The 9,407-nt window shown below is 41.8% G+C and overlaps 1 protein-coding gene across 1 annotated transcript in view; it reads right to left on the bottom strand.

Annotated features, from left to right (window-relative positions):
- Positions 1-1,719: 1,719 nt before the first annotated feature.
- Positions 1,720-9,407, bottom strand: part of CRPPA (CDP-L-ribitol pyrophosphorylase A) — a 150,974-nt gene continuing 143,286 nt past the window's right edge. Inside the window, exon 10 of the mRNA XM_033930977.1 lies at positions 1,720-1,941. Within this exon, the coding sequence (XP_033786868.1) occupies positions 1,837-1,941 (105 nt within the window). The 3' untranslated portion in view covers positions 1,720-1,836. The remainder of the gene's footprint in view (positions 1,942-9,407) is intronic.

Here is a 9,407-nt window from a genome sequence, read left to right as displayed (position 1 = left end):
CAAGGCTCTTTCATTTACTCATGTTTCCTTGTGGCTTTCAAAGGATAGAATATTAGCATGAAATGCAGTAACAACTTTAGCATGTAGCCAGTGACATTAATGCATTTCATAGGATGCCCTAACCATTTCAGTATTTTAAGACTGATTTTGCCCAGAGTAAACTGATGCACACCAGGATGTTTTCTGATGTAACAGAAGTCTTTTAGCATCATCATCATCATTATTATTTACTACAGTCCACTTTGCCCAATTTGATTCAAATTTTAGAGCTATCTGATAAGTGTTTATGTGTGTTGCTGCAAGTGTGTTGCATTAGTTAAAGATACACAACCCAAAACAAAAGAGGCTGTGGAAAGAGATGTTCGTCATCTTGGTTTAATTGTAAAAGTTTATTGCATCCAAGTGCAGACAATAAAAATCTTGATATATTTGTTGCATCCAAAAACCAATCGATAATAATCCACATAAGACTTGAAAGGACAATACGGTCCGTGTTTTAGTGGGAGAATCAGGGTGAGATTGTGGTTTTAAGGTTATTGTTTTACATCCACATTTTTGTGCCTTGAATTTAAATTCTATTAGGACCCCTGTTGGGTCCTTTCCTTTCAAGTCTTATGTGGATTATTATCAATTGGTTTTTGGATGCAACAAATGTATCAAGATTGTTATTGTCTACACTTGAATGCAATTAACTTTTATAATTAAGCCAAGATCAAGAACATCTCTTTTTCTACAGCCTATTTTGTACTTTATACATTTGGTTCACAATAAAATAGATTTTTGCTAAAAAGCACGCTAACATTTTTTAGTGGGAGCAAGCTTTAAAAAAACTGGTGTCAGTTTATTTTTTATGAAACTTTTAATACAATTTTCTCAATGAAAATAAGGAATGAAAATCACATCGAATTGAAAATAAGAAACAAAATATTAAACGTCAACTTTCATCTAGTCCACATTATGAGAGGTCATACCTCATTTTTAAAACATAACTAATTAAGAAGAAATAATAAATCTAAATAATATCTATCAAATAGAAAAACATTCTATTACAGTATCAGAATTAGCTACATCTGGTGTTTTAATCTATCTAACTGCTATACCAAGACAGTATATTTATCCATCATTTTTCTTTTGACTCTTCTGGAATTCCAGAAATTGCTCCAATTGCAAAAAATAAAAAAATATAAATTATTTGGGGGGAGTTTTATAATATACTTACACAGGAATTTAAGATAAAAAGAAGCTTCTAAAGCCAATATTCGAGTTTTTAATTGAAGAAAAGCCTTTCTCCTTGTGTGGCTTTGGCTACATCAGAGAAAATCTGAACTACATCTTCACAGAATTTAGATTGTTCTTAAAATATGTCTTCATTATTAAACATTTATCCATCTCTGAGGAACAAGTCATTAACAGAGTGGACCTAGTTGGGACCAAATCCTGAGAGTCTTCAAGGAATCGAGTTAAGTCAAATTCTATTGGAGCCAGCTGGTACACTCCCTGTTCCACAGCAATCTTTTTCTTCTGTGGATGTAGTACAGATTGAAAATCAATATTGTATCTGCATTTGTCAAACAACTGGTGTCAGTTTATAATGTACTTTTTGCACAACAGTCTGTAGGTCAATAACATCCCGATAATGTAAGGTGCAACTACAAGAGTGAGAAATCAGCTTTCAGTTTCAACTTTTATTGTGACCATACACATTCCAATTCAAAGAAATAGAATCATTAAAATGTTTTATTTAGTAGTACTTCATGAAATGAAAATGGCAGACTTTCTGAAAGCCTTGCCTGTAAAAAACAGTCGTGCATAACATATAATCTTGTCTGCTTATATTTATACAACAAGCATTTGTCCAATAAGCCCAGGGCTTCTGTCCTTAATCAGTGCAGTAATAACAGTTGTGCCTTGTGTCACCGTCTCTCGAAGTCGTAGGTTATCCTGTAAAAGAAAAGACAGGAAACCGTTAAGTCTAATACAGGAAATATTTTCTGTGCAATTCATAGTCACTTTGAGACTCTGATGAGCAGATTTCAAAAATACATCCTTTGGAGCTTAACTTCAGTATAATGGTATAAGTAGTGAAAAAAAAAATAATGTTACTCGTAAGCAATCCTTTAATTTCTCTTCTACAAAAAGCTTGATCGTTATTTTTTTTAACTTACAATGCAGTGGCGTACATAGCATATGTATAGCTATAGAAACACAGATATATTGAAAAACCAATGTATGTAAAACAACACTTTCAATTGGCGACTGCTATGGTTATAGGACAATGGAATAGTATCGTTTTGCAGAAACTATGTGAAACAGGTGCCAACTCTAATTTCACTCAAAAAGAAGGAAAAAAGCCTCAGAAAAAGGCCCTCCCACCGCCACAAAGGTGGATATCAAGGTGGTTAGACGGTAACCTCACAGGCAAAACCTTCATTAAAATGAGTGATTTGAGCAAAGAAACTTATGCTTCACATATATACAATTGTGGATAGAGGAAAAACCACTTATCTTCAACTGATCGGCACACCGACGGAGGCCAGCGTTTCACCGACTAGCTGCATCAGGGTGTGACCCGACCGATCAGTCTTGAAAGAGCGAAAACAACCGCTTCAACTGAGTCCAAAAAGACATGTGACACCCGTGGCCCATCATTTTTTGACACCCCCCCCCATCTATATCAAAATATGATTTTTAGTAAAAATCCACATATCACACAACAAGAGTGTACCTAGGAAAAGGCAGCATCTTAAACACTGCAGTGAGCACTAGAACACCAACACAAACATTGTGAAACTAAACACGCCAGATCCCGCACAGTCAATTGATCCTGCAGTCAATGCCAACTGAAAACTATGTCCTTTTCATAAACACAGAACAGAGATACACCCTCGCCCAATATGGAATAATCACAAACTAAAAATAGAAATATGTAGACAAAAGTTAAACTGAACCACCAAGAAACCAGACTCTGCATACAATGCAACACCACAACACCACAAAAACAGTGACACATGTCCCCTAATACTGTGCAAAATATAAAGACAGTAGATGTAAATTTGAAAAAACTGACACATAACAATCACCACTTTACAAATTAACAAATAAAAATAATAATGAGAAATAAGAAAATACCATTTTATTGGACTAATCCATTTTTCAATTAGCTTTCAGAGGCCAAATCTTTCTTCAGAGCAGTACAGTATACTGCTGTTATGGTATCCTGTCTTGAGGAAAGGGGTTTAGTCCAAAAAATTGCCTTATTTCCATTTCCTATTTATAAACTTTTATCAATACAGTTACAATACTACTTGATTCTAAGTAAAGTAACAAAAAAAATCTTTCTACCTTTTGTCGTTTCTGCTTTAATCATCTTCTCTTTGCTCTCTTCTTTCTATACAGCGTTTGTCCTCTCTCTGTTCCATGCAACATCTGGCCTCTCTTTGCCCCTTCCACCCAGCTTCTGCCCTCTCTCTCTACCACTTCCATCTACTGCCCACACTCTCTCTGCCCCTTCTATCTACTGTCCACCTTCTCTCTCTTCCATATGGCATCTTCCCTCTTTCTATGTCCCTTCAATAAACTGTATATCTGGGGTCCCTTCTCTCCTTTGCACATGATTCATTTCAGCTTCACCCCTCTCCATTTTTCTGTCTCCACTATCTCCCCTATGCTTTGGCATCTCTCTCTTTCTCTTCTCCTTTCTTTCCTTCCTTCCCACTCCATACCATGGTGTGGTATCTCTATCTCCTTCCCTTCCCTCATGCCATGGCATCTCTTCCTCCCCCTCCATGGTCTAGTATCTCCTTTCCTTTTTTTCCTTTCCCGCCCTCCCATGGACTTGGCATCTCTGGTTCCTCTCCCTTGTCTTCCTTCTCCCTCCTTCCCTCTCTCTCCCCAATTGGGTGCAGCAGCAGCATGTCTCCCCCCTTCCCTGTGCAGTATTTCTACCCTCCCCTCTTCCCTGTGCAGCATTTCTACCCTCCCCCTTCCCTGCCCAGTATGTCTGGCCAGCTCCCCTGCTGAAAGCCGCGGGCATCCGCTCCTCGTGCGATCCGTGGCTGCATCGGAAGCCTTCTCTCTGACATCAGAGGGAACGCTTCCGACGCAGCCGCGGATCGCACAAGGAGCGGACACCCGCGTCTTTCAGCAGGGGAGCTGGCCAGAAGATAAGCAATGTCGGAGAGTACCCGCGCACACCCCCGTTTACTGCCGCAGCTGCTGGTTAAGGAAAGCAGCAGCGGAAGAATAGGGAGGGTGGTCGGCTGTGCACTAGAGAGTTGCGCGGGGACAGAAATCCCACCCGTCCCCGCCAAAATCCCACCCATCCCCGTGACGAATCCCTCCGTCCCCACTCTCCCTGTGAGGAATCCCCTTCATTCCCGCCCGTCCCTATAAACTTCAGAAATAGTTATTTTATTTAATTATGCTACTGAATTAAAGGCTCTGGTAGAGTCCCATTTACAAAGAAGCAAAGACACTTTATTAATTTGGAAATATTAATTGGGAAGAATACATACTTTGTAAACAGGTTTCTACCAGAGCCTCTAATGTAAATATAAAATATAAATACTCAGCTGATGAGAACCCCCAAGCTGTCAGCTGAGGACTTCCTTTGCAGTTGGCCGGGGTCCCTTTTGCCAAGCTTGGCAGGCAGCAGTAGCGTCCCTGAGTCACAGATGCTGGCACATCTATGGCTCATGGATGTTGCCAGCGACTGCTGTGCTTGGTGGAGGAGAGTTCTGGCCGTCTCTAGAGGAGGTCCTCTGCTGGCGGTGCTTGGGGATCCCCACCAGTCACAGCAAGGGTCAGCAAGTACTTCAACACTGTAGAAATAAAAGCAAAAATGCATTTCCTTTTCTTTTGAACAGAATACAAGGACATCTGCTATATACATTTCCCAAAGCTAACATATTTTAGTCAATAAATTCCGTATTTTACCTTTGTTGTCTGGAGACTTATTTTTCCATAAAGTTGGTCCCAGTTTCTTTTTTCCGCTTTCCCATCTTCTGTACATTCTTCTGCTGCTGTCCATTGGTTCCTCCTACCATGGTCCAGCATTTATCCCTTTCTCATCTTTCGCCCCTGTCCACCAGTCTCATGCCCAACATTTCTCCTGCTATCACCCCTCTCCTGCACCATGCCACATCTCTCCCTCCATTCCCTTCACCACTATGTCCAACATTCCTCCTTCTTGTATCCATTTCAATCTGTCCATTCCACTACAATACTTCTCCCTCTCATATGTACCTCCCTTCCTCCCTATGACCAAAAATTCTCCTTTCTTCCATTCCCCGTGTACACAACCATCTCTTTCCCTCCCTTCCTCTCTCCCAAGTTCATGCCTTCTGTGTCCAAAAACGCATTCCCTCCCCCACCTCAGCATCTCTTTCTCTCCCTTCCTCTCTCCCAAGTTCATGCCTTCTGTATCTAAAAACGCACTCCCACCCCCACCTCTTTCCCTCCCTTCCTCCATCCTCTCTCCCAAGTTCATGCCTTGTGTCTAAAAACGCACTCCTTCCTCTCCTTTTGTGTTCCGCGTTTGCCTCCCAAGTTCGACCTCCTTCTGTCCCTCATTTGCCTCCCACGTTCGTGTCCAGCCCTCATCGGCCAACAAATTACTAACTTTCTCATCCAAATGGCGCTCGAGCCACGAGGATCATCTTCTATATCCTGCCTGCCCTGCCGCAGCACACATAGCCCGCCCTCCGATGTCAGCGCTGACAACGGGAAGACTTCCGGTTGGCTATGTGTGCTGCGGTAGGGCAGGTAGGAACAGAAGATGAGCCTCGCGGCTCGAGTTGTACTGAACCCCGCGGGTCCCTCATCGTCTCTGTTCAGCTCTCTACTGTGCACCCTCTTGGGGCGTGCACCCGAGGTGGACGCCCCGCCCCTGAGCCCCCCTATGTACGCCACTGTTACAATTATATCAGCTTATTTTTAAACACAGATTACAGGACAAAATAGCCCTATACTTAGAAATTTCAGAAACTCTTGCTGCTCTGTGATGGAGAAACATATGAATGGAGAAAGTTTGCTAGCCACTACTCTGCAGTCCTCATGAGTCAATAAGGAAGGTAAAGTGTATGGTTCTCACCGTAGTTAAGTAAAACTATTTTAAGTAGCACATGAACACTCAAAACGTTATAGGAAAGAACCATCTCTTGAGGCCTGGTTTACTGGACAAAGGATGGAGAAACTCCTTTAATGCATTTAGCCTAAAATCGGTGAAAAGCCTTAGGAGACCTTTTACTAAGCTGCAGCAAAAAGCGGCCTTAGCATGCCCTTGCGTTTGTTTTTCCTGCATGCTATGGCCATTTCTGTTGCAGCCTTAAAGTGGCACTAATATTTGTGTTATCAATACCACAGAGGGAAAAGAGTATACAAAATTAGAAAATCAATATAAAAAATTACTTAAATAATAGATATGGAAAAGCTCTAATAAACGAAAAATTAAATTTAAAAATGCACAAAAAAGTCAATCCGTGCTTGCATTAAAAACGCTAGCACACCTTTGTTAAAGGAGCCCTTAGTATAGTTTTTGCAAAGTGTAATTTAAAAATAAAACTCCATGACAGTGTCTAGTCCCCTACCTGAGAGTGATTGTGTGTTCTCTTTTAGCCACGTGGAACCTTGGGGCATATTTACTCCTGACGAAGCCCCTAGTGAGTGAAACAGGGATGCTCCGTTGAGAAATTTAGCTCCCAATGGCTACCCACCAGCTCCTGGTTAAAGTTAAGTAACAGTCTTATTACTAAGAAAATTGGCTGATCAGGTAATCTTTGAAATATAAAAGTAAAAATTAAAATAAAGATAAAGAGCACAGATAGAGCCACATTGGTGCAGGGGAGGTGTATTGGCTAATGATAGCTCACGTGAGGGTGACCTGGTCATAAGCATTTCACGCTGGGCACCTGTGAGCCCTTGAAGACTTTTACCCCCAGCCCTATTAGTATTCACAAATGTTCAAGAGTTTAACACAACCACCTATATTCTGGTCTTGAGACACGTTGTAACTAGTAGGTTTATTTGTGAGAATATATACCTGCTTTCCTCAGAAAACACCTGCTACAAGCAAATAACTTTGAACAGAGTGCCTATACGAGGGCTGTTCAAAAAGTATCAGACCTTACTTTTTCTTGCATAAACAAATAAAGCTAGGGAGGTGTGGTATGGTGCATGTATGTAGGTGACCCTAATGCGCCTGCTTGAATTTTTTCCCACCTATAGAAGCTGTCAATCACCGGCAGACCGCGGATGAGTGAGGAAGTGTAAGTGAGCGCCATCGGATTTACTTTTTTGACAAAATGACAGAAAAATTTGAACAATGCTACTGCATTAAATTTTATGTAAAGCTTGGTGATTCCCAAGTGCAAATGATCCGCAAGATTCAACAGGCCTTCGAGGACGATGCAGTGGGCACCACACAGATAAAGGAGTGGTACAACTGCTTCAGAGATGGCTGCACATTAGTGGAGAGTGAAGCACATTCTGGTAGGCCCTCAACATCCAGAAATTAGATTATCATTTACCAAGTGAGGACCCTGGTGATGCAGGATTGTCGAATCATGATCAGAGAACTTGCAGACGAAGTGAGCATCAGCATTGGATCTGTTCATTCCATTTTGACTGAGGATTTGGGCTTCAGGAGAATTTCTGTGAAGTTCATGCCAAAGCTGCTAATGATTGAGCAGAAGCAACTCCGTTTGGAGATCACACAGGACATGCTGGAGACTGTGAATAATGATCCCAACTTCCTCAGCACAGTGATCACTGGTGATGAGTTCTGGGTTTATGGGTACAACCCAGAAACCAAGTTGATGTCATCACAATGGAAGCATTCAACATCCCCGAGGCCAAAAACTGCAAGGCAGATCCACAGCAATGTCAAAGTCATTCTGACCATCTTTGACTCCAGTGGTGTGGTTCATCACGAGTACGCAGCACACGGCACAACTATCACCAAGGGGTACTACCAAGAGGTTCTGCGTCGCCTTTGTAACACTGTGAGATGCAACGGCCAGACCATTGGGCAGCGAGCAATTGGCAGCTCCATCACGATAACACACCTGCCCATTCTTCACATTTGATATGGAGTTTCTTGACCAAACACAACACACCTGTGATTCCTCAGACTCCCCACTCTCCCGACATGGCTCTGTGTGATTTCTGGCTTTTCCCCAAGCCGAAAAGGATCAGATTTCAGTCAAGAGAAGACATGCAACAGACCAGAGTGCAAACAATCTCAAAAGAGGCGTTTCAGCGCTACTTCTGACAGTGGCAGAACTGTTGGAAGAAATGTGTGGCAGCCCAAGGGGACTACTTTGAGAAGATTAGTATAAGATTGTTGTATCTGAATATGAGTATTTTTTATGAATAAAGGTCTGATATCTTTTGAACAGCCCTGGTACATACACCTCTATGTTGGTAACTCACAGATCTACCTCTCCACACCAGATATCTCTACAGGAATCCAGGCCCAAGTATCAGCATGCCTGTCCAACATTACCATCTGGATGTCTCATCACTATCTAAAACTGAATATGATTGACCAAGCTCCTCCCCCCCATTCTCTGTTTCTGTGGACAATGTTCTCCTCCCTGTCTTGTTAGCTCACAACCTTGGGGTCATCTTTGACTCCTCTTTCTCCTTCTCTGATCAGATCCAACAAACTGCTAAAGCCTGTCATTTATTCCTTTATAATATTACTAAAATCCAACCTCTCCCTTCTGAGTACACTACCAAAACTATTATTCATACTCTCATCACTTCTTGCTTAGACTACTGCAACTTGTTTCTCTCAGGTCTTCCGCTCAAACATCTCCCTCTTCAATCTGTTCAAAATTCTGCTCCACAACTTATATTCCATGAGGGCCACCATATTCACATTACCCCTCTCCTCAAGTCACTGCATTGGCTCCCCATCCATTTCTGAATACAGTTCAAACTCCTCTTACTGATCTACAAGTGAATTCACTCTGCAGCCCCTCAATATTTCTCCTCACTTATCCCCCTCTATGCTCCCCCTTTCCCCCGTGAACTCCATTCATTGGGTAAGTCCCTCCTATCTGTATCCTCCTCCACTGCCAACTCCAGACTCCATCCCTTCTCTCTTGCTGTACCATATGCCTGGAACAGACTGCCTGAGTCATTATGTCAGCCTCCATCTCTAGAAGTATTTAAATCCAAGCTAAAAGCCCACGTTTCTGAGGATGCTTTCAGCTCCTAATGCCCATTCTACCATTCTCTCTGCAAGAAACTCCCCAACCCCTATATCCTATCTGTCCAAATTAGATTGTAAGCTCTTTGAGCAGGGACTGTCTATTACCTGTTAAACATACAGCGCTATAGAAATGATAAATAGTAGTACAAGTATAATAGGTGCTAGATTTCACAAAACTGTATATATGAGA

This window comes from Geotrypetes seraphini, chromosome 2 (genome assembly GCF_902459505.1).
Source record: "Geotrypetes seraphini chromosome 2, aGeoSer1.1, whole genome shotgun sequence".
In the NCBI taxonomy this organism is placed as follows: Eukaryota; Metazoa; Chordata; class Amphibia; order Gymnophiona; family Dermophiidae; genus Geotrypetes; species Geotrypetes seraphini.
The sequence above is the reverse complement of the archived record's forward strand: the minus strand, read 5'-3'. Positions and strand labels throughout refer to the sequence as shown.